The 25589-nt window shown below is 38.1% G+C and overlaps 1 protein-coding gene across 3 annotated transcripts in view; it reads right to left on the bottom strand.

The window, feature by feature from the left end:
• The window catches only part of shc1 (SHC (Src homology 2 domain containing) transforming protein 1), a 118597-nt gene extending 93280 nt beyond the window's left edge, over nt 1-25317 (bottom strand). The window contains exons 1-2 of one of the 3 annotated variants that reach the window (XM_039752138.1): nt 25108-25317; nt 8072-8124 (exon numbers count right to left, since the gene is read on the bottom strand). In XM_039752138.1, coding sequence (XP_039608072.1) covers nt 8072-8083 — 12 coding nt within the window. In that variant the 5' untranslated portion in view covers nt 8084-8124; nt 25108-25317. Of the gene's footprint in view, nt 1-4842; nt 5868-8071; nt 8125-25107 lie in introns of those variants that run through there. The other 2 variants (XM_039752147.1, XM_039752132.1) reach the window with 2 other exon arrangements.
• Nucleotides 25318-25589: the final 272 nt, after the last annotated feature.

Here is a 25589-nt window from a genome sequence, read left to right as displayed (position 1 = left end):
ATAAATATACAGAACTGACAAAAGGTGACAAGTTGCACAGAATAAAGGAAGTTTTTCAGATTTATTCAATGGTGTTTAACTATCACAAACACATTAGTAAAACAACTTCTGACTGCAGAGATTCATGTCCTAAATTTCTGTTCTGCATTTCAAACACTTCCCAATAAAAAGCAGAGGAGAAACATTATAATACAATGTAAGATAAATATACAGATTGACATTTATAGCTTGAAAGATACTCTTGTGTAGTCTGTGCATTGTGTTTTTACTGCTGTGGGAATGTGGACAAGTTCAAGTTCAAGTTGGGGAGCATGCACTAGTACAGTGCGTTGCCGCACCCACTACACGATGAAACAACTTGGGATCCCAGTTTGCAACCATCCAGGCAGACGCACAGTCCAGTCCCACCCTCCGGAAATGACCCTCTATCTGCCGCAGCCAGGTGTTACGTGGAGGACCCCAGCCACTCGGGTCCCCAACAATAAGGATCTTATGAGCCGGATCACCCTCGGGGAAATGCACCAAATGGCCGTAGTGCTGTAACTGACGGTCCCTCACATTGTAGGTAATGTGCCTCATTTGGGACTCCATGAGCAACCGCTCAATAAACACAAAGTCAAACCAACGGTACCCAAGGATTTTCCGGAGAGACACAGTACCAAAGGAGTCCAGTCTTCATCTCAGTTCACTGGATAGTGTCCATGTCTCACAACCATATAGCAAGACAGAAAGCACCAGGACTCTAAAGACTTGGACCTTCGTCCTTTTGCATAGGATATTTTTGGTTTTTATCCAGGACACTCGCAAGCCCAGACACTCAGACTCGTCACTCGGTCTCTTGAGCACCACGATTAAAGCCTCCATTGACGGATCACAGTATCGTGAGCCAAGTCAAGATCCGTGAATCTTTCTTCACCAACAGATGTCCCACAGCCGCTGGACCCCACGACCTTTCCAACACCCAGTCCATACAAGTATTGAACAGAGTAGAACTCACCCCTGACGAACCCCAGAATCAACTGGGGAAAATGCAGAGGTCCTGCCTCCACTTTACACAGCACTCAAAGTACCAGTGTACAGGCCGGCCATGATATCCAGCAACCTCGAGGGGATCCCATGAACCCACAGGATGTCCCACAGGGCAGCTTGATCAACTGATTCTAACACTTTGCAAATCGACAAAGGCTGCAAACAAACTCTGCCGATATTTGCGTTTGCGCTCCGTGAGAATCCTCAGTGCCAGGATGCGGTCGATGGTAGACTTCTTAGGCATAAAACCAGACTATTCCGGTCACTGGTTGGTGAGCAAGTGATCACAGATCCTATTGAGGACAACCCTAGCAAGGACCTTACCCGGCACCGAGAGCAGTGTTATCCCCCTGTAGTTGCTGCAATACAGGTGATCACCCTTCCCTTTCCAGATAAGGACGACAAATCCCATTTTCCAGTCAGTTGGGATGATGCCAGTCTCCAAAATGGAAGGAAAGTTTGCTTGCAATGCCAGGAGGACAGCCTTACCACCAGCCTGGAGAAGTTCACCCCAGATACCATAGATCCCTGCAGCCTTTCCCCACCTCAGCTGGTTTACTGGTTGTGAAAATATTGATCTATTTTTCCAGCAAGAAGATGCAGTCCATCTGGGCAGAACCGAGCAAAAGATAAAAATCAACCCAGAAGCAGTTCTTTGCAGGGCACAGTCACAGACATGTCATAATTTACAGGAGATAGCAAATTCCAAATAACCTAATATGAATATCTTCAACATGGAGGCAAAACTGCATTTCCCTGAGAAAACCCAAGCAGACATGTTAAGAATGTCAAAAAAGAATTTGAACACAGCAGCACTAACCACCACAGCAAGAAGCCAACTATCACAAAAATAACATTCTCAAACTTGCTTAAGTCAATTCTAGGTCTACACTATGTCATGCCATCGTTAAGTGCAAGACAGCAACCATACTTGAGTAAGTAAGTCCCATTTATCCACACAGAGCCAATTTAAAATAGCCATCCTGCAAGCCTTGGGATTTTGGAAGAAAACTGGGGTATACAGAAAAACCCATGCAGACAAAAAAAGAACATGCCAAATCACAAAGACAGCAACCAATTGTGGGACTGAAATCCAGGACACTGAATGCATGAGGCAGCAGCACTAATCACTGTCTTGCCATGCTGCATTATCATAAAAGTATTAACATATTAATAATAAGACTTGGATTTGATTTGAAGAATGATCACTTTCTAAATGGAGATGATACATTCTACCTGCATTCACATAGGCTGTCTCCGAGTACCCCTCTTTTTCATCCCTCATTCCAAACAAATGGAGATTTAACTTTATTAGTTATATATATATATATATATATATATATATATATATATATATATATATATATATATATATATATATATATATATATATTAGTTTATAAGTGATTTAACTGTGACTGTAAATTAGCCTACAAGGAGTGAGCGCAATGGACTGGAATCTTGCAATGGGTTAGTTCCTTTCTTGCACCAGACAATGCCAAAAAGTTGCCCATGATCATGGAAAAAATTTTTTTTTACAAAATGAAGGGATAAAATGTTATTTTAGAAAGCGGAATGACCACTGTGCATTTTTTCTATTTTGCCTTTAGGATTCTTTGCGTTTTATACACTATGCTCATTTTACACTTAACATTAAAGACAATGTGGCTTCAAGGGGAATGTGAAGCAGTGACTGGATTGCTACTTGAAGTACACTCTCTGCTTTTAGACAAGGTAGTCCAGATAAATAAATGCACCTATGTCAGAACTGAAATTTTAGAGAAAAAAAAATAAAATCATAGACTAAAATGTTTACCTATTGACAGAATAGTATTGAACAGAAGAAATGACAAAATGCATCAAGTAATGGAGGAAACAGACAATCTGTACGTACAACAAGTAGACTGTTTTACTTCAAGTGACAAATCTGGCAGTTCAGATGCTCCACAACACCCAAGGGATTCCTAGATAATGCCCAGCATTAAAAATGAAAATTTGTGAAATTAAAACCTTACAGCAAATGAAATAGCTCTAATAAGAGTATCTAGGTGGTCTGCAGGAAACAGAATGAAACAGATTTCCTTCTGATTAACTAATGCTTCCTTAACCAGTGCACAAAAATCTACTTTCAGCATCTTTTCAGCTTGTAACCGGAAAGAAAAAAAACTCTCTAAATAAATTTTCAAAAGTGACCTGCATCTGCCTCAATGGCATGGGGTCTACAGCAGTGGTTCTCAAGTACAGTGCTTGGGCACCACTCTGGCTGCAGGTTTTTGTTCCCATCTTTTATAAATCAACAAATCACTTTAATACCTAATTTATCTATTTTTTAATGAGATGGCATTTTTTTCTTCTCTTATTGTGCACTCAGAAAAGTGCTCTAGTGTGATATTTAAATCTCAGCAGATCTTAAGTTTTACCACAGCTTTAAAAATATAACTTTCTTTCATTCTCTATTTCACCTTTTTCTGTAGAGTTTGTTCCTGTTAACTGTATCTGAATAATTACAATTAGTGACAAGCAGAGCACACAAAAGTGGATGTGATGCTGAATAATAAAGGAGAGTAACTACTTCAGTGTCGTGTTCAGATGTGCTCTAATTAGTAAGGCTTAGTTAAAAGGCTTAAATCCATTCTTTTTAACTTCAGTCCTGTGGACCACCATAACTGTAAGTATTCACCACAACTAAATTCTGTTTTTAACTGGACTCCATGTCATTACCTAGTTTTTGCATTATTTTATTTCCAATTACAAAAGAACTTGCTAAAGTTGTGATGCACCAATTTGATTTTTTTTTTACTTTTTATTTTATAGTTATTTAAGCATTTTCTTACTAGTTACCATGTTTACAAAGTACATTACTAATTGTCAGTATTATAATATACTTGGAAAAATGGATTAAAACAAATTGAGAAAGATAAAGTTAAGGTTTTAAATCTTCGGCATTTGTTTTACATGTAAATATCACACTAGCACATCTCTCTGAAAGCATAAAAAGAAAAACTAAAAAAACTAATTTAACAATTAAACAAGTTAGACATAAGAGTAAATCACTGATTGATTATCAAAATCTGTTTTCAGGTTATTCTCTATAAATTATGCTTAAATGATCAAGGTTCTGGCTAAAAAAAGGTAAGTTCAAAATAGTTTCATTGTCATTGCAAAGTAAGCTTTTAAGAAATCCATTCTGCAACAAAATCAACGGAAACATTGATAATGGTAGGAGCAAATTAGTGGTTCTTACAGTTCAGCTGGTTTCGGCAGGAGTGAAGGAAGGGGGGTTAAAATGCCAACCCACATCCCAGACAAGCACTATAAATAGCTCAAGGTTTTCCTCAGCCAGGATAGAGGGAGGAAAACAGCCAGGCCATGGTTCAGGAGGGTGAAGCAAACAGAGCTTCCTTTGTCAGTACACCCTTCCTCTGCAACGCCTTCAGAACAGTTCAGTCATCACCTCTGCTTGCCCCAAGGGGCTCCCCTCAACTCCTCAGAGTGCACACACCGTCTGCTGTAGTCAACCGCCCCAACAGTACCAGACAGATTGTAGTTGCCTGGAAGCCAAAACTGAGACGCAAGTACAATGTCAGAACCACAGATACACAACAGACATACAACACTCCCATGTCTGCTGGCATCTCACGGTCTTGCTCTCTTGCTTGCTCAGCCTTTACAGCGCACAGTCCTTAGGGCTGCTCTTCGTGGCTTTTCTGCTGCATATTTTTGAAGACAAAGAATCACTTAGTAGCTCACATGCAGGCCAAAAGATCAATCCAGGAATTGTTTGCAGGCGGACAAGAGGGCCACACCACGTACCTGTAACTGTGGACCACCACCCACAATGTGAATCTTAGACTGTATTGCAAACAAGCTGCAGTTCTGGTATACACCCATGAGTTGAGCCACGACAGACTACTCGTGATTACCTACATGATAAAGCTAACAAAAGAACAGGAACAAAGTCCTTTTTTTTTTTTTTTTTAAAAACGTCTCTACTTCCTTGTACACAGAAAGGCTGCACCTGTACATGTACTGCAAGACTGTCTTGTTTCACTGCAATCAGCAATAAGAGCTGCAATGCTATGATTGAGGAAAAGCACCTTTATAATGGTGATACAAGTAATGAAATGAGCCATAGGGTCATGGTTAATCACCACATTTGTCTATGGTAATACACAGTGTATAAGTCTTAATATTATTCTCATTTTACTAGAGATAGACAATTAAAATAAAATTTCCAACTTGGATGTACTAATGCTGAAGCACAGTTTTACAGTGCTTATTGCCACCACACAAATCTAATATCCTGAATTTGGATCCTGTTGGCTGTAATCTGTGTGGAGTATGTACATATTCACTGTGTGTGTATGTGTTTTTTACCAGAACTTCACTCAAATCTTCAAAGATGTATATGTTAAGTTGACTGTTGATTCTAAGTCGGCCCTATGTAGTGTTGTGTATGACTGTAATTCCCATCCAAGAGTAGCTGCTGCCTTGTATTCCATGCTGGCAAGATAGACTCCATCCTCCCACAACCCTGAACTAGATCAGGAGAGTTTGGCTATGTTATGTTATATACTAAGGTGATATCAAAAACATGCACGTAATTTACACAAAACAAAATCTTTTTGTGGAGAGTTTACTGTTTTTCACTACTAGTCTGCAGAGTACAATGTTTTGCTTCTCAAAGGATAACACTCAATTAACTTACAATTCACTACTTCTCATACACCACCCATGGTTTTTTGTATTGTCACATTGCCAAAAATTACCAAAAGAGTATTTGTGTAAAAATATGTAAATCTCTACTGTAGCTATTTTAGTGTTATGTCATGTCATTTTCTAACCTATATATAGTGACAGATAGAGGGCGCTATCGTCCTCTTGAACCCTCAGACTAGACGCCAGACACCAGGTAAAAGTCCAATAATTTGACTTTTTATTAATCAACAGTGCACAAAGCACCCTCCTCTTCACAATACTCATATAAATACACCACAATACAATAATCAATGATCACTCCACCACTCCCAGACGCGTTGCCACCCTTCCACCCAGCTCTGCTCGACGTCTGGGATTTCCCATCATTCTTTTATAGTCCTTGACCCTGAAGTGCTTCTGAATCCGCAATTCATGTGACTTCCTAGCACTTCCGGGTCAGATAAAAACTCCTCTTCTTCAACCCGGAAGCACGTCATGTCCTTTGTCCATGTGACTTGGATGCACTTCCGGGTTGTAGGGAAAACCTTCGTTGTTCCTCCCTGCAGCGCCTTCTAGCGGCCCCCGTGATATCCAGCAGGGCGGTGGATAAAACCTCCATAGTCCATAATTCCCATAATTTTACCACTCTTACACAGTATTACATATTCTTCCATCCAACTTCTGAACACGCTTATTCCACTACAGGGTCATGGATTCCATTCTGGGACCTACTAGGAACTAGGAATCAACCATTGACAGCATGCCAGTCCTTTGCTAGATCAGTTCATACACAAATTAAAAACCCTACAAATAAAAATTTTGTGTGCTTAGGATGTTGGAAGAACCAATAGCACCTATAGAAAACTTGCATAGAAAGAGGGATACTTTCCAAACTACACATAGGCCTCAGGATTATTTAAACCCTAGCACAGAGAGGCAACAATGCTAACGACTGAATCACCATCCTGAGAGAGAATGCTTTTAATAATTCCATTTAAAGCACACTTTTGATAAAAGGGAATGTAAGCTGCTTTGCAACTGCCAGGCTCACTGGTATATTTTTGTTTCATATACACAGGATACCCTCACCAAGTATTTGTGATGATTATTATTTGGGCCTGCAGGCAAATTAAAGTTTTCATTTACAGAAATGATAATAGTGTGGCATCCTTGCAGTTTCTTGGAGAAAAGAAAGGCTTATTGTGGTCTGAATATAAAACTCTATATTGTAAATATCTTTATAGTATACCAACAGTGGTTAATTTCACCCACAACTTACCTTTTGATGTCATGAGCAGTAGGATTGTCAGCTGCAAGCACACCACAGAATATGTATAAGATAATAATAATAAAAACCTCCCTAAAAGCTGTAGCCTAAAATATCACTACAGCACCATTTCACACAGTTGTTCATGCAATAATACACATATGGTACACCTATGGCATTTAAGGTTTTGCATGGAGATTTTCATAATCAAATATTAATTATTCATTTGAATATTAGCTTACAAATATGTATGTGAACACATTTTTATTTGTGCCAATCACTAGTGAACCAACCTAAACTACTTAAAACCTACAAAGTCTAATATTAACATATATACTTTTTATAGCAGGTCCAGGAAATAAACCTGCCTCCTTATGGTTTTTTTTATAGCCAAAAGGTCACTCTATCTGCATGCATGCATGTTAGATCAGCTTGCTGTTTTATTAGCAGTAATCCTGTAATAAGCATTTCTGTTATTTTTATGTGAATAAACAAATTTAACTAAAGGATGTTTTGTGGCCCACTAGTTAACTCACAGCTCTATGAGATTGCCCATTTACTATGCATGGAGTACACACTGTTTTCCCTATGTTCTGGAGTTTGTTCTGGATACTTTTTAATTCCACATCCCACACATGTGAGTGCAGGTTTTAAGGCAAATCCAAACTGACTCCTTTCCATCCTGGGCTTGCTCCTGACTGGTCTAAATGTTGCCAAGATCAGCTACATTTAAACTGAATTAGGCTGGTTTTGAAAACTGATGAGGTGAAAGAACAGAATCAGATATCAAACCAGAGAAAGGAAAAAAAACTTAGAAAGAGCCATGTTGGCACATCATATCTGTTTAATGATTTTCTAAACTTGATTCTGTTGAGGTTACAGAAGTTTGTTGCGTGGCCCAATCATTGTCTAATCAGTTCTGTCCCCAACATCTTCCCACCTCATCTTGGTAAAGACATTGAGACTTAAGAGAATCTAAAGCAAAAGGATAAAAGATTGTGAAGTGAAAGCAAGGAGCAAAAGAGACAGCAAGACCCTGACACCAAGTCAATCACCCGGAAAGCAGTCAACTCTTACCACATACTCCATGACTGCAACACAGGGAAGTCCGGAATCTTTCAGCTTTACACCTGCATTCACCAAAAAAGCAACTGTTAAATAATAATAACTACAAGATGATACATTAGACACTCGTTTGGGAACTTCTACCCACCCCAGCCTTTGCCAAATGACAACACTCCATTGCTGTTTTCATTCTTTCACTTCTTGAGACACAGCATGAAAAGGTACTTCTTAAAATTTTGTTAGTTCTTGGACAAATACACATTTTTAGGCATAGGTCATATGCAGGCCTTATAAAGGGAAATCACTGTTTATTATTTTCTTTTATGAAATGAGCGCATGTGGAGTTCTTCCAGGAAACCAGCGATAGGGAGGCTGCCCTGAATTTTCCTGGCTCCTAAATAAAGAATGACACATCATGACTCTGCTTAAAACCATGACTGTCCAGTCTCCCTCAACACATTCAACAAAAGCCTTGCTTTGAATCATCAGTTGGAACTTGTGCAATTAATTTCAAAATTGTCCAAAATGCCACTTTAACAGGAAGGAGAAAAATGAGACCAGAGCATTTGCTTTATCCCTTAATATAAGACAAATTCATCACAAATGACTGCAATAAAAATTTTCAAATAAATTCCCTATTTAACCCTATACAGGAGGTATTATAAAAATCATAAAATCATGGTTTTTCCAGTATGTCTGTTAAGCCAATAATAATTATGATAATAAATACTGGCATTAAATTAGGAATTGTTTTCCCTTCTCAATGATTTTCTCAGGGAAACTTCAGTGTTATGCTACTGTAAATCTAAAAGATGTGCACTGGTTACTGCAAATCAGCCTGGTGATAGTAAATGTGGATACATATACAACTATGCCATATAAATGAACTGGAATTCAAATCATAGCTATTCCTGCCTAGTGCCTAATGCCACTAGACAAGTTCCAGGCATCAGTGATCCATTAGTGGAAACGTGGGTTCAGAAAAGAGGTGATAGGTATTATTAATTACAGTAGCAGAGGTAACATTATTAATAATAATAAAAACAACTAATTATGAATTATGTTCTATGATTTAGCGAAGAGCAATTGAATGAATGAATAAAATGATTCAATCTTTCAATAGCTAGTGAACAAGTTAGATAGTTAATGTTACAACAATTAATGAATAAGGGGTTACTAAAGTGGACAGGTTAAGGGCCAAATAAATCATTTTGATGAGAACATGTCATCCATTATCAACATACAGCAAGCTGTTAATTGAACTAATGAAAAATACTGTACATTAAGCTGAAATTCAGAGTTGGTATCTACTGCAGTATTTAGTAATCTGTTCCATCTACAGTGCATCCAGAAAGTATTCACAGCGCATCACTTTTTCCACATTTTGTTATGTTACAGCCTTATTCCAAAATGGATTAAATTCATTTTTTTCCTCAGAATTCTATACACAACACTCCATAATGACAACATGAAAAAAGTGTACTTGAGGTTTTTGAAAATTTATTAAAAATAAAAAAACTGCGAAATAACATGTACATAAGTATTCACAGCCTTCGCTCAATACTTTGTCAATGCATCTTTGGCAGCAATTACAGCCTCAAGTCTTTTTGAATATGATGCCACAAGCTTGGCACACCTATCCTTGGCCAGTTTCGCCCATTCCTCTTTGCAGCACCTCTCAAGCTCCATCAGGGTGGATGGGAAGTGTCGGTGCTCAGCCATTTTAAGATCTCTCCAGAGATGTTCAATCAGATTCAAGTCTGGGCTCTGGCTGGGCCACTCAAGGACGTTCAGAGTTGTCCTGAAGCCACTCCTTTGATATCTTGGCTGTGTGCTTAGGGCCGTTCTTCTGCTGAAAGATGAAATCCCCCCACCCCCAGTCTGAGGTCAAGAGTGCTCTGGAGCAGGTTTTCATCCAAGATGTCCCTGTACATTGCTGCAGTCATCTTTCCCTTTATCCTGACTAGTCTCCCAGTTCCTGCCGCTGAAAAACATCCCCACAGCATGATGCTGCCACCACCATGCTTCACTGTAGGGATGGTATTGGCCTGGTGATGAGTGGTGCCTGGTTTCCTCCAAACGTGACGCCTGGCATTCACACCAAAGAGTTCAATCTTTGTCTCATCAGACCAGAGAATTTTGTTTCTCATGGTCTGAGAGTCCTTCAGGTGCCGTTTGGCAAACTCCAGGTGGGCTGCCATGTGCCTTTTACTAAGGAGTGGCTTCCGTCTGGCCACTCTACCATACAGGCCTGATTGGTGGATTGCTGCAGAGATGGTTGTCCTTCTGTAAGGTTCTCCTCTCTCCACAGAGGACCTCTGGAGTTCTGACAGAGTGACCATCGGGTTCTTGGTCACCTCTCTGACTAAGGCCCTTCTCCCCCGATCGCTCAGTTTAGATGGCCGGTCAGCTCTAGGAAGAGTCCTGGTGGTTTCGAACTTCTTCCACTTACGAATGATGGAGGCCACTGTGCTCATTGGGACCTTCAAAGCAGCAGAAATTTTTCTGTAACCTTTCCCAGATTTGTGCCTCGAGACAATCCTGTCTCGGATGTCTACAGACAATTCCTTTCACTTCATGCTTGGTTTGTGCTCTGACATGAACTGTCAACTATGGGACCTTATATAGACAGGTGTGTGCCTTTCCAAATCATGTCCAATCAACTGAATTTACCACAGGTGGACTCCAATTAAGCTGCAGAAACATCTCAACGATGATCAGGGGAAATAGGATGCACCTGAGCTCAATTTTGAGCTTCATGGCAAAGGCTGTGAATACTTACAGTACAGGCCAAAAGTTTGGACACACCTCCTCATTCAATGTGTTTTCTTTATTTTCATGACCATTTACATTGGTAGATTCTCACTGAAGGCATCAAAACTATGAATGAACACATGTGGAGTTATGTACAAAAAAAGGTGAAATAACTGAAAACATGATTTATATTCTAGTTTCTTCAAAATAGCCACCCTTTGCTCTGATTACAGCTTTGCACACTCTTGGCATTCTCTCGATGAGCTTCAACAGGTAGTCACCTGAAATAAAACCATTTTTTTTTTTATGCCTTCAGTGAGAATCTACCAATGTAAATGGTCATGAAAATAAAGAAAACACATTGAAGGAGGAGGTGTGTCCAAACTTTTGGCCTGTACTGTATGTACATGTGCTTTCTCAATTTTTTATTTTTAATAAATTTCCAAAAATCTCAAGTAAACTTTTTTCACATTGTCATTATGGGATGTTGTGTGTAGAATTCGGAGGGAAAAAAAAATGAATTAAATCCATTTTGGAATAAGGCTGTAACATAACAAAATGTGGAAAAAGTGATGTGCTGTGAATACTTTCCGGATGCACTGTATGTATAGGTCTGGAGGGGAACAGATCCATCCTATGAAGAAGCAAAGCTGTACACAAAAGCAGTGTTAAACAATAAGAATGTGCTTCAAATGAATAACAAGTAAAGGATATAATAATAAAACATATATAATGAACTCCATTCTTCGATTATCAACCCAGCTCTGAACAACGTCCTGTCTATGTCAGCGCTGAGAGAATGGATTGCTACCAATATCTGACTAAAAATACAGGAGCTGCAGTATGAGTCATTTTATACAAAGATAGCTGTTGATTTTTTTTTTTAGTGGAGTAAAACCTCCTTATCTAGGAAAACACGGTTTACTTAATGTGAGCACAGTGGTTATTACTGCTGCATACCATCTTCATAACCCAGCATTCAAAATCTGGTCAGTCACTGCCAGTGTGGAGTTTGCATGATCTCCCATGTGTATGTTTATTTCCTCCCACATCCCAAACATTTCTATATTAGGTTAACTGGCAATTACAAATTAACCAGGTTTGATTGTGAATGTGCATGCGAGTGATGGATTGTCTCTCCATTCTGGGTTTGTTTTACCTTGTGCTCCATTTAGCTCTAATGAAAACTGGCTTCCCAAGACACCAAATGGGGTAAGCAGGAATGAAATGCATGCACGGATAGCATTTGCTTTTTCATTTAATGTAAGAAAAGAACAAACCTATACAAGTCTTTTTTAATATGCAAGTAGCCTAAAATATGAGGCACTACAAGTATATTTTGTTTTTCATAAATAGGAGGCTTTATCCTCTCAAACAACCACACTCAAAGAAAGAAACTCTTTACCCCATGTCAATTGGCTTCAGTAAATATACAGATGCAGGATTTGCATTTATGAAGGTGATAACCTTGGCTTTTAATTAAAATTCTCATTTTATAATATGGCTTTCTAAATGGTCACGTCAGATCGTTACTACTGTATATTGTACATTTTCCTTTTCTGAGACTATCTGAATGTTAGGTGGACTGGAGTAGATTACAATTTCTCATAATCTTTACTTTTCTCACTTTTTTCCAAATGGGCTAATGGAATAGATACTTCTTGATAAACACATGCCAGTAAGAGAGTTATTGGCTTCTTTACCACTTGTATGCCACTGTTAATCGTAAACTGGTTAAACAATAAAAAACCAAACAAAAACAGTAAATGCCCTCTTAATGAATAAAATAAGCAAGTAAGGGTTTTGACTCTTAACAAGCATGTGAATGAAGCAAGTTGCTTTAACAGTAATAATTGGCTTCTAACTGAAAAATGGTTGGAAACAAAACTCTGTAGGAATCCATTATAATGATTGAGGAACCCTACAATTCAGGGTCACCATGTCACTTTAAGACCTTACGTAAGTCACTTAACCTGCTTGGACTTCAACCAGTTATGTTTGTTTAATTAATTTTACTCTCCTTCTGTAAATGTACAGTGCATTAACATTTTGCTCACTATAAAAGGGCACAAAATAAAATAAAGATTGCATGTTATGCAAACAAACTAATGTCAAGTTGTCTTCGCTTTAATCTATACCTCTGCTTTACATAGGATAACCCTTACCTAACCTTGTCTACTTTCTCTAAACAATGCAGCATAAACATAATGTTCTCAAAACCAGTACAGGGTTGTGGGGGGGCAAGAAATTATGATGACAGCACTGGACACATTTGTGTTCAGCCCTAGAACATTCCTGTGGTTTACCAACCAAAAATTATACTGCTAAACAATGTTACAGAATTGTCTTCTGTAAATTTAATAAAATTGGTTAACTCCCATACATTTTTTTGCGCAATTAGCCAATTGTTATATTATCATCACAGCCCATGAAAGTTAAAAAGAATGACAAACGACCCTGAAATAATGTAAAATTAGGTCTTTCTTGTGGAAAAACCCATGTTGCTTAAAATACACAGTAAGCTAATGAATGCCTTTTTAACATTTCTCTGATGCAGTTTCACAAATATAGTCCATTGATCAAAGCGCAGTAACTTATAATAGTAATATAACCTCATCAGGTATAAATAACATTTAAATAATATAGCGCAGTGACTAAAATGGTAATATAACCTCATTGGGTACAAATAACATTTAAATAATATTGTAAAGAATAGTATCCACATCAGCACGACAGCATGTTTAAAATATAAAGTAGCAATAAAGGTAATAGGATGTAGGAGTCACTGTGGTGCAGTGGTTAGAGCTGCTGCCTCAAAAATACTCTTCCTTGCTCATCTCCACATACTTAGAAGTTCAGATAACTAGAGATTCTACACTAACCCCATGCAAGTGTGTGTGTGTGTAAGTAGGCAGTGCCTGGTGCCAGATGTTGCCAGGGTAAACTCCATCTCCCCCGGCCACCATACAATGAATTGGATTAAATAGATCTGAGAATGTTATGCTAAGATATTAGTAGGGCATCACTGAGGTTAGCAATTTTGCATCATTAATCTAGTGGAGTTCAAATCCAGCATTCAGGTGCAGACTATATGTTAACAGTGTCTACGTGTTTGTTTGTTTTTTCTCTTGAGTACTCTGGTTCTCCTACGACTTTCACAGATGTCTGTATTTGATTGCTAGGGAGCTGTAAAATGGCCCATATGTGTGCACAAGTGGAACTTAAGTACTAGCATGCCAACAAAGGCTGGCTCCTCTCTTGCGCCCAATGCTGCTAGTACAGGTATTGCCCCCAACCCCCCACCACCAATGTGACTCTAAATTGAAATATGCAGGTTTGAGTGTGTTAAAGTAGTAACATTATATAGTTATATGCACTTACTCCAGTGCATCACAGATCCTACTAATAAACACATCTACACAGTTTGTGTCCAATGTAAAGGTACAAGTTACCCTGTATTAAACATCTTTAAACAAATATCTGGATTTATAATCACCACAAGCTGAAGAAGAATGTGTAAACTCCACACTACCACAGGAGATGATATCAGGAGGTTGTACTGTATGTGTGAAGCAATAATGCTGTGAGGTAATACTCACCGAGAAAATGATAAATAATTTTTCGGAACTTGTTTGGTTAAACATATTATTGTAGGGTGCCAAAGCATATACCAGCATCATCAGGCAGAACACAGGAACCAGCTCTGCATGGGTCACTGGCCTAACGAAGAGCACATTCACGCAAACATCTGCACAAACCAACATGCTATTTAGAGCTGTGCATTAAGTCAAAACACTCACTTTGGGGACTAAGTATTCACACTGGGGACTTGCATCCAGATCATGTACAGATAGAGTCTGAAGTAGAGTTAACCACTACACCACCCTTTCACCTTTTACTGGAAACAGTTACTCTAAAAAATGGTAATATTATTCCTAATGTTAGAAAATAAAGCAACATACTAAATGCTGTTTTACATTTGCACACTTATATAAATATTGTGCTGCCCCCCCCCAAAATGATGCACCTGTTTTGTTTTTTTTTTTCTTCACTATCATTCTTCAATGACATGTATATTAGACTACAATCTGCTTTTGATCCCACAGAAATCATTTAATGGAGCTGAAATTTTTATTACGGTAATACTATTATTAATTTGAGATAGAAAGGCACAGTGGAGAAGCAGACACTATTACTACCTCATAGCACTCAGCAGCCACAGGTTGTGGTAATTTCTTTACCATGTATATAAATGGTATGGGTTTTTTTTTTTTTCTCATAGTCATCTAGTCACATGAGAGTCATTCCGTTTACACTGGTATTCCACTTGAGGCCGGCTTCCACTCTGTGTCCCTTGGCTGGATGCATTCAAACATCCATTTGCAAGCATCTCAAAAACAGTCAGATTTATTATAAACATATGCCTGAGATTCCCCTAATGCTATCAGAATTCAATTAAGTGAACTCAAGATGGCACCTTTTTCTGCTTCTTGCTTGCAAGCAATAGTGTATTTCTGTCTTAGACATAATGTCATTTCAATAGTAGCACTCTACATTCAAAAAGCAAATATCCATACTTAATTGAACCATCTTAATACATTTTAGGGTCACAGCAATTTAGGAAACAGCACCATTGACCACACTCACTTACACAGGGTAAATTCAAAGAAAGAGAAAACCACACAGACATAAAGAGAACATACAAATCTCTAACACAGCATTCAGATGGCCTTCAGTTCACCATTGTATTGTTCACAATTTCACACACTTCTTGTCATTGTGGTTATTTGATCTATAAGAATTTCATCATACTTTGTGCACAATAATAAATTTGAACTTAAACTTGAAGTCACTACAAAGGTAATAGAATTGTCAGATATTGAGTTAGCACTAGAAAGTAGCAGGGGCCTGTAAAGGCCAAATGGAAATACAGCAACCCAAACTGGGAGTTTAAGAGCATCGCTTCAGAGAGCCAGGGAAGGCCAGGTGGTGGTAAGACCTTAGCGTAAAAAACTCCCCATTAACAATGCAGTGAGAAGACTGAATGCACATCTGTACTTACTAACTGAGGATGTTAGGAGGTAGCAGTAAAATGTGTCTTTCAACTCATCAATTTCACTTGCTCTAAGCTAAGCTACACTGAATCTAATTGAAAGGGAATCCATTACACAGTTCATCTAAAAATCTGAGTTCATTACATTCAAGGTGAGCTATTTTTTTATGCAGTAAAACACTAAATTGCAAATCATCTACAGAGATTCTTGATGTCTTCTCCTCAGATCTCTGTTGTGTGGTCAGGGTGATTAATACTACTTCATAGTTCCAGAGTTTTGGGTTCAAAACCTGTAATCATCACATCTATTTTTATTTTTTTTATTTTACTCCTGTAAACTTTACTTTGCTTCTACAATTGATACTCTCCCACTAATTAATGAAGGAGTAACCATGATTATTTTACCTTTAGCTGAGCTATTTAAATTAACCACAAACAGACAGATAAAAAGGTAATGTACAGTGTTGTATGGAGAGCTTTGATAGACTTTTAGGTATCTTAAAAGAAAAGCAATCCACTGCTAAAAAGACCCTGGATTATTTACCTGTTAAAACGCACATTTTCAGTTGTTGGCAAGTCCATCTGCCTGTCTGTTTGTGTCCATTTTGAAGTAAAGTATGAGGTATTATGCATGTATACACCATAATAAGCATTGATAATGTAAAGTGTGGGACATCTACATTTGGGATAAGTACTGTATACTGTATGTTGATTCGTCATGTGGTGGGTGCAGCAACACGCTATCAGCGCATGCGCCCAACCTATGTTGAATCCTACAACATAACTACTCTGTTGTTGGTATAAACAGGATATGGATCTCTGCAGGACTGCGATGAAATCATTAATATCGAAATGACTTGTCAAAACCTTTGCACTCTCTTTTAACTGTAACACTCTCTTGTAAAGCAAGCAAAGATGCAAAAACATAAATAGATATTTTAAATACAGTGAACAGTAGGGACCGGGTTTTATGGTTGGAAATGTAAATATGGTAACTAGCTAGTATTTAATATTTGTTTTTAAATATGCTAATGTAGGATTTAAGTATAAAGGGCAGTGTAGATTTTGCAGTACCAATGGTGAAGGACCCTGTAAGAAAGCCAATGAAAGGAAAGAAATGCCGGTGGTCTTTACGTGGAGGTCCATGGCCAGCTTTACAACATATTCTATTCATATTCAACATGTTCTAAACTTAAAACATATCTTGTTAATGCTGTTCAACTTGTTAATTATGCTTGTATATTTGACTGTTTGATGTTATGTATATTTGATTACAGTGTCATTGGGTGCCTAGAAAGGTGCTTTTAAATAAAATGTATTATGATTATCCTAAAAACATACAAATTAGGTTAACTAACCCTGTAGTGCATGCTCAACAGTTAGCTGAAACCTCATATAGAGCTAATTCCTACAGAACACTGCAGGAACAAACTCTACTTTCCACAACTCTAAACTGGATCAAGTGGTTTCAGAAAAAAAATGGCTAGATGGATGTTGTATGGCCAGTTGCCATCTCTAAAAATTGGAAGTTTTCAGACAAAACTGTATAGATGACACAGAGCACTTCATGAAAATGGTTGTAAATATTCAGCTTTTCAGATTTGTATTATTATTATTATTAAGTAAATACATTTTCAGAATTTTTTTTTCTTTTGTGTTTGTAGTCGTGACCTCTTTATTGATCACGCCCTACACAGGACAAGCTGCGTTAAAGTATGGCACACAACATTACTATATAATGTGGCAATAAAATAAATTACAAGATTTTAAACTGAAAAATGTGTCAGAAAAAAATGCTTTGTCACTTCTGTCCACCTGTAAGGGTATGGGACTCAAATTTAACCAATCCTGAAGCAATTACACACAACAGAATAATACAAAAGGTAATTTCCCGAGCTGCTTCAGACTATACAACAGGCTTGCTTTCTGTAACATAAGAACACTGGCTATTCTTCAAAGGCCATCCCCACACTTCTGTTAAATTTGAAAATGGTGGGTGCTCAGAATAAACAGATACATATTTCAAAAAAGCTAGTAAATATATACACAAACTGAAAATATTTTGAAGCCAGGAAGCACATATTTTTGTCTGAAACAGTTACTGTACACATCTGTAGGTAGCACAATGCAACGCCTCCACTCATTTCCATTCACCCATTTCCATTACACACTTTACATTACAAATCAGTGTGTTCAGGAACTGGATGCCAGCCTGAGGAAGAAATTAGGCCAACCAATCTTTCTAATTTAGCATTTCACATTTCTTAAATATTCCAGTGTTAAGAAATATAAAGTATACACAAAAGTCTACAGGAAATCAATTCTCAGTTCTTCCTACATCTCCGAAATGATTGCCCGATGAACATACACAATAATAAAAATAAAAGAATTATCCTTTTATGTGACAGACATACCAAATAATAATGAAGAAATACAGAGGCATACCCTACACGTACTTGTTCAAAAGGGAGATTTCTATGTGATGCATTTTTTTTTTTATTTTTTACAAATGAAATACACTAATGGCTAACTGAAGAAAACAATTTATATTAAAGTTAAAATTAAACAACCTGCACAGGAAACCATGGCCAGACCCAAGACAGCAGCCTCTTTAACTCAAGGAAAACAGAATATTACCAGATAAGTGTCTGGAATTTAGAACGATTGACACTTCTTGTATAAGGATGACCCCCTTACAACCTGGGTTTGTAATGTTCACACAAGGATAAGAGATTGACAACCCTAGCTATTAAAGACAATATGGTCTATGATTACTGATGTAAAAAGAGTTTTAAGATTGTTTATGATCTTAGTACCTTCTCTCATTATTTGCAAAACATTCAGAATCTGTCAGGGCACAAGCTGATTAAAAGTATTTCACCAGGGCATTTGTACTTTTTGTAATTTTATTATTATTTTTTCACATTGTATTGCTTGGATAGAAATCTAAAATTGTCAATACATGAAGTAATGGGCTATTGTCACGTGGTTAGGGTCATTTGTCCCATTACAAAAGATGACATGCATAATCGCAAGATAAGCTCTTCTGTCACGGTGGAAAACAAGACATTATTATTTCATTATTTTTTTACATTTACTTTCACTTGTGCCTTTAATTTGGACATATTTGGCTATGTGCTCAGTTCTCTTTTGTTTTCCGAAATCTCTTGTGAATATTTGCTTTAATTTAATTTTAGGACTGCAGATTTTATATTGACTAAGTATAACTTGAAAAAAGTTTCTGCAGAAATAACAAGGTATGTCCAATTAAATTGCATTCCATTTCCTTTACAGCTATGATTCCTATTTGAATCCTAACTATTGCCATTCGAGTAAATAAGTACATAAAAATACTAGGGATTTGCTCTCATTTAATTGAGTGGTTTTTACTGGTCATATTTAGGAAGCCTTCCGATCGGAGCACTCATTAATTTGACTAAATACCAATAATTGTGCATTTAGCTGTCTGTGCTGCGTTAGATGTGCACAGTAGGCTGTGCCAGATGTATTATTACATTATTTTGATGGCCTAGTCCAAATGAATATTTCTCCATAAAGTACATGTATGTCTATTTTTATATACCAGCTTTTTTATAATCCTAAAGTGTCACAACAGTGAGTATGCGCTCCATTACAGACATTACAACATTTGTCAGAACCTGATACTTCAATAATACTGTAACACTGGTCCCTACGATATTGTTCCTCATATTCAAATCATACGCTAAATCAGCTCGTGTGCAAATAAAGCTTGCACATTGACCATTCCAATCAAATGATGAGGTATAAAATGCTTTTTTATTGGATTTATCTCTAACTTTTAATTGAACTCTTTTTTGATTTTAAACCTAATTAAATCAACTTATCATAGTAAGCAATATGAAAGCAAGTCACAAAATAAAAATTGATCAAGTGTGGCTGTGGCAATTGACCAGTTATAAATAGACACCCCCATGTTTCCTGCTGATGTTAGGGCTGGCTCGCAATACCTATGTATTACACAGCATAAGCTCCTCAGCTCTCCCTTCCATTATCTTGCAAGCTTGGAGAAGCTGACTAGAATGAACTTGTGAGGTGAAGAGACTACATTCTGAATCACAAAAATTAGCTTTAATAGGAAAGGCAGCAGGGAACAATGGGTTAAGCATATACAGCTGTAAAGAAACAAAACACTAATGCTGCTGTGCAGGGAAACCACTTCCTTAGAGCATCTAGCCAAACTCCGTCAGGTCAGGGGCCAGCACCAGTCTACAGGGGACAGGACTTTTAGGAAGATCATGTAGTGTGTGCAGCAGCAGACACCATATAAACTGTCCTAGATGTGTTGATGTTTTCTTTCCGGTGATCCTTTAATAAATATAAACTGGCCAAAATGCCAAGTCTTCTGTTAGTATTGTTGCTATTACATTTTGGCCAAAGTTTACAATTCTCCTTAGTACTGCTCATTTAAGGAAATATGTCATCTAATCAATGCAAATTTTGTAAGGTTACAGATACTGTACGTCCATTACTACAGTTTTGTATTTGTAAAGTGGAGTAGACACTATGAGACTGTCTCAGTGAACAGCACTATAGAAGAATAAACTGAACTGAATCAACTATTAATGCTTGTAAACTCTGTTACCACTTCTGATGCTTCAGTTGACCTTTTTGAGTCGACTTTTGTGTTTAAGTCTTGAAACTGTAATGCTTTCATGAGGATGTTCTCTTAGATTTCTCAAACCCATCAGTGCTATAATTTCAAGCTAATCAGCACACTCTGGGGCACCCATCAAAAGAACACGTAAATTCCAGGCTCAACAGGCCCAAAATGAATGACTATGGGTGTGGTTGCTGAGTGTGCCTTGTAAAGGGATGGTAAAATACTGTGCCTAAACTCTTGTAAAGCAAACATTACGCAAATTGAAATAAAATAAAAATATGCTGTATATGATATGTGTTGTTTTACTTATTGAAGGCATAGTAATTAGGAGAGAGTCAACACCTTACACCTTTAGAGGGTTTAATTCCCAGTACTACACCTACATATGTGGAATTTGCACTTTCTCATAGTGTGCTTCTTGTCTTTCTACAGATATTCTAGTTTTCTACTACATAAGAGGAAACCATTTAGCCATTCAAGCTGTTTTCGTTACCTAATAGTTACGTTGTCCCAATATCTCATCCAGTTACTTCTTAAAATGTTTTTCCTCAGCTACATAAATTAATACTTTGATCCAGATTCCCACAACCCTTTGTATTAAGACATACTTCCTAACTTTAATCTTAGAAGCACTTTACCTTAACTTTCAACAATGTCTTTGATATTTGATTTGATATTTAACTGGAACAATTATTCCTGCTGGATCAGCTTTACTGATTCATTTGTTAAATCCTTAAGACTAGACTTTGCTACTGAAAACCACAAAAGTTTAAAAACCTGTTACAGTACGATCTTTAATCCAGGGGTATATAAACCTGGCATCTATAAACTGACTTAATATGAAACTGGGTGCATAAGTGTTCCTTGCGATAAATTGGTGTCCCAGCCCAGGTTGATCCTGCTTTACACCTAGCAACAGCAAGATAACCTCTTGCACTCTGGTAAAAGCAGGTCTGGGAATGTTTATTTTTTAAACATTTACACCTTTACAGTAAAATTGATCACAGGTTCAAATATTACAGTATAGAGACTAGCAGTTTATTAAATTTGCATTTTAAGCATGCATCTTGGTCTGATATACACCATCAGCTGTTGTTTATAATCTGCCTAGTGATATTACTTTTTGATACTTTTGCTTGAGAGTTAATTTAATAGCTTTGAAAAAGTGTTACATAGTGTACTTATATTATGTTCTTGCTTGTTTGCTTTATAAAATGAAAAGGGAAAGAGATTGCTGTGTAAGGTGCTATAGAATATAAAGATGGATATATTAATGATTGTTCAAATAAAATGGAAAAAAGACAGGCAAGGGTTCCAGTATCTAGTGATAATCTCAAGTAACGTAATGCTAAAAACCTACATTTCTTCTTTCCTTTATCTCAATTAAAAACTGCAGTCTCAGAAGACAACTGTGACTCACTGGGCAAGCAAGTTAAGACGCAGTAAACTATGCAAAGAATTTTCCCCTCAGGAGTTGCAAACCATTGCCAAATCTGCAAGGATGATAAACAAAGAATTAACATAAGCATCAGGTCCTCTCTTGCTGCCTGCTGAACCAGATAATCGTCTCCGGCAACTTGTGAGATGAAGATCTAGAAGATGATACTGCAGATTCTACTAGACACAGAGAGGAAACGTGAAAAAGCAACTATCATCACAACTGTTGACTATTTAATTCTGCACACCACCCAGGTGCACAAAGCTATGCAACAGTAAGAAATACTTAAGTGTAGGCTCTGGCTGAACAAGGCCTAAACCTTCCAAAGTATTCAGCAATCCATTTGTGGTAATGCAAAGTCACTCATATCTGTAAGCGTTAATGTGCCAACTGCACCACAAACCCAATTTTTCTGTAATGAATTTGAATGTATTATACCCATGCTAAGCTCTGAAGAGTCTGTATCCTGATCTGAATTAAGTGAATTTAGTAAAGGTTGGGTGGATGTCAGGATAGGACTGATTACTTCATTTTGTAAATAACTCTTGCATACCTACCGTAATGATTCTGTCACTGAGTGGCTGCTTAACAACTTTTTTTTTTCTTACAGTGAGTAAACCCTGTGATCAATCACATATTTCAACAATCTTCCACAGCACTTGAATGACAAAGTAGATAGATAGATAGATAGATAGATAGATAGATAGATAGATAGATAGATAGATAGATAGATAGATAGATAGATAGATAGATAGATAGATAGATAGATAGATAGATAGAATCCCAAGGGGAAATTCACATAATCCAGCACATACTGACACAAAAAAAATATATTAAATTAAAGAGTAATACAAATGCATGTAAAAATAGACAATAACTTTGAATAATGTTAGCATTTACTCCCCCGGGTGGAATTGAAGAGTCGCATAGTGTAGGGGAGGAACGATCTCCTCAGTCAGTCAGTGGAGCAAGGCAGTGACAAAAGTCTGTCACTGAAGCTGCTACTCTGCCTGGAGATGACACTGTTAAGTGGATGCAGTGGATTCTTCAAGATTAACAGGAGCTTGCTTAGTGCCCGTTGCTCTGCTACAGATGTTAAACTGTCCAGCTTTACTCCTATAATAGAGCCTGTCTTCTTAACAAGTTTGTCCAGGCGTAAGACATCCTTCTTTATGCTGCCTCCCCAGCACACCACCGCGTAGAAGAGGGCACTTGCCACAACCGTCTGGTAGAACATCTGCAGCATCTTACTGCAGATGTTGAAGGATGCCAACCTTCTAAGAAAGTATAGTCGGCAAGTGATAACAGATTCTGCATTATGGTTTCTGGACTATGAATTAGATTCTTCACCTGGTTATTGTCTGTATGTACCCAGGGTCGATGCCACAATTAAGGGGAACCTGGGTGCAGATCATAAGCGGTCTTGGGGGCAAGCCACATGGGTTAGCTACCGAACAGTCAGTTGGTGCATTAAAAACTTTGCCTAGGTCGCAAAATAACCTAGCAGCAGCACTGTATGCAACCGTAGTTTGCCCAGGCTCAATGGATACTAATGTTTTCTAAAAAAATGCATTTTAAGTTAGGTGACGATGCTAATTTGCCCCAGCATGACTAAGTGTAGGCACAAATGCGAGTGCACCACGGGACAGACTATTGCACTATCCAAGGTTAGTTCCTGCCTTACACCTCATGGTGCCAAGGTAGCAATTCCTGGAAAATGTGGGTGCAGTATGGGGATTAACTTAGCCCTGTGCCTGGTAACAAAAAAATAAAGTTTGCTTGGTCAGTTAATGAGGCCAATTCAGTTCTCTATAATTGTAGCTTAACAAAATGAAAGATTTTAAATATACCTATTTACTATTAAATATACTATATTGATAGATCTTACTCTTGATATAAACCAGTTTTGACTTGGAAATATTTCACGGATAGATAAACGTGCTAAAACAATGCCTTGTCCTTGCAGTAAGGCATGTTTTGATTTGCAGCAACAAATTCCATTGAACTGATAACCATGGCCTTTGAAATCTTAAGATGCCACGTGTTGAAATGCACATTCTTCTACTGCTCTAACATTAAGTGTTTTGCACCCACCAGTCAAGCTTGATTTTACACAGCCCCTTCGACTGTGGGCAATGTTACAAGGCAGTTCACAAAACTGTTACTCATCGCTGGGGGCATAAGGCGCCATATCAAATAATGCTTGATTATTATTATTAACACACATCGCACTTCAAACGAGTGTTACACACTCGTAAGTCTTTTGCAGCCAACACTTCTACTGTAGTGTTCCATTCATTCTGCCCTTGACCGTACACAAGATTGCCACCCGATGCCTTACGGAGGGCAGGTCACGCTACCTGAGATAGGCTATCCATTAATTTCTATCGGTTATTCCTGACCGAAATGAGCAAGAAGGCCCGAAAGCGAAAAAGCAAACAGTTCTAGGCGAAAAGTCTGTACGAAAGTGACAGGCAGCTTCATGGGGAAATGCAACCCGCCCTCGTTTTCTATATTGGGCTGTTTAGCTGCGGTTGTTCCTACCTCAACCGGGGTATCAAATATCAGCAAAAGAATTGGAGTTGAAATATCGGACACTCTGAAGGCAATCAATAAACTATTGTGACAGAGCAAAGACAGCTTTAACAGATGCCAACTAGTGGCATCTAAGTAGGCAAGCTGCCTGACTGCTGGCTGGGGGTCAAGAAGCAAAAGAAAGAGTTATTTCATTTTAGAATCGTCTGACCATTTGTGCAACCTGAGGGCATTACAGGCAGGCGCGTTTCTGTCAACATTTTCTTCATCAGGCTACACAAAGAAGCGTCCGCGGACTTAATTTTTGTATTTCTGTTTCTAAAGATGGTCGGACCCCAAGCGAGCGAGCATAGTAACAGGGCTTTTTCCCTTATCCCACTTCTTCAGCGTTATTTCCTGGTGAAACCTTAACAACACTGCCTTAACTACCTCCATTCCCCAATAATGTCGACAGATCTTCCAAGTTGATTTCTACTAACTGACGGACTATAAATGCGTGCCACATCAGTTTTTACGTAAACGTGTAAGGAGACACGCGTGGGTTATGCTTACACGATAGACTCCCTCCGCTGCCAGTGATTCCGATTTGATTCCTCGCATAAGACGCGGCCGGCGTGTCTACTTACCAACTATAACTTTACGGCTTCCTTTCGGGTTCTGTCGTTGGTTACACTCCTTTCTTTCTTTTTTTTCTCCGCTGTAATAATATGGTTACTTTCCACGGGCCATTTCACAAACACGGTATAATTCCTCAGATAAAATTAGTCTCACCTTACAAAACTTTTCAAAAAAAGTTTGTACTGTACATTGGTTTCACAAGATACCCCGCCCCCTGGCTGCCCCGCCCGAGCTCCGCCCACTTCCCGTCCGTCAGGAAGTTTGTCTCGTCACTCGCCACGTGTGTCGTGCCTGTCCGTCTTTTCTTTGTGTTTTTTGTTTAGAAACAAGGTGACGCCGCGGTTAGCTATACTGGCTCTCTTCTGATTGAAGGATTCAAATCTCATTTGGGCATTGCCTGTTTATGATTTGAACTTTCAGCTCTTTCACTAGTAGTTAATTTTTCTGTGTACACCCTCTCTCCCTTCTCACACCACTGTTGAAAAAAGTG

This window comes from Polypterus senegalus, chromosome 1 (assembly GCF_016835505.1).
Source record: "Polypterus senegalus isolate Bchr_013 chromosome 1, ASM1683550v1, whole genome shotgun sequence".
NCBI classification, from domain to species: domain Eukaryota; kingdom Metazoa; phylum Chordata; class Cladistia; order Polypteriformes; family Polypteridae; genus Polypterus; species Polypterus senegalus.
This window is presented reverse-complemented; position numbering and strand designations above follow the sequence as displayed.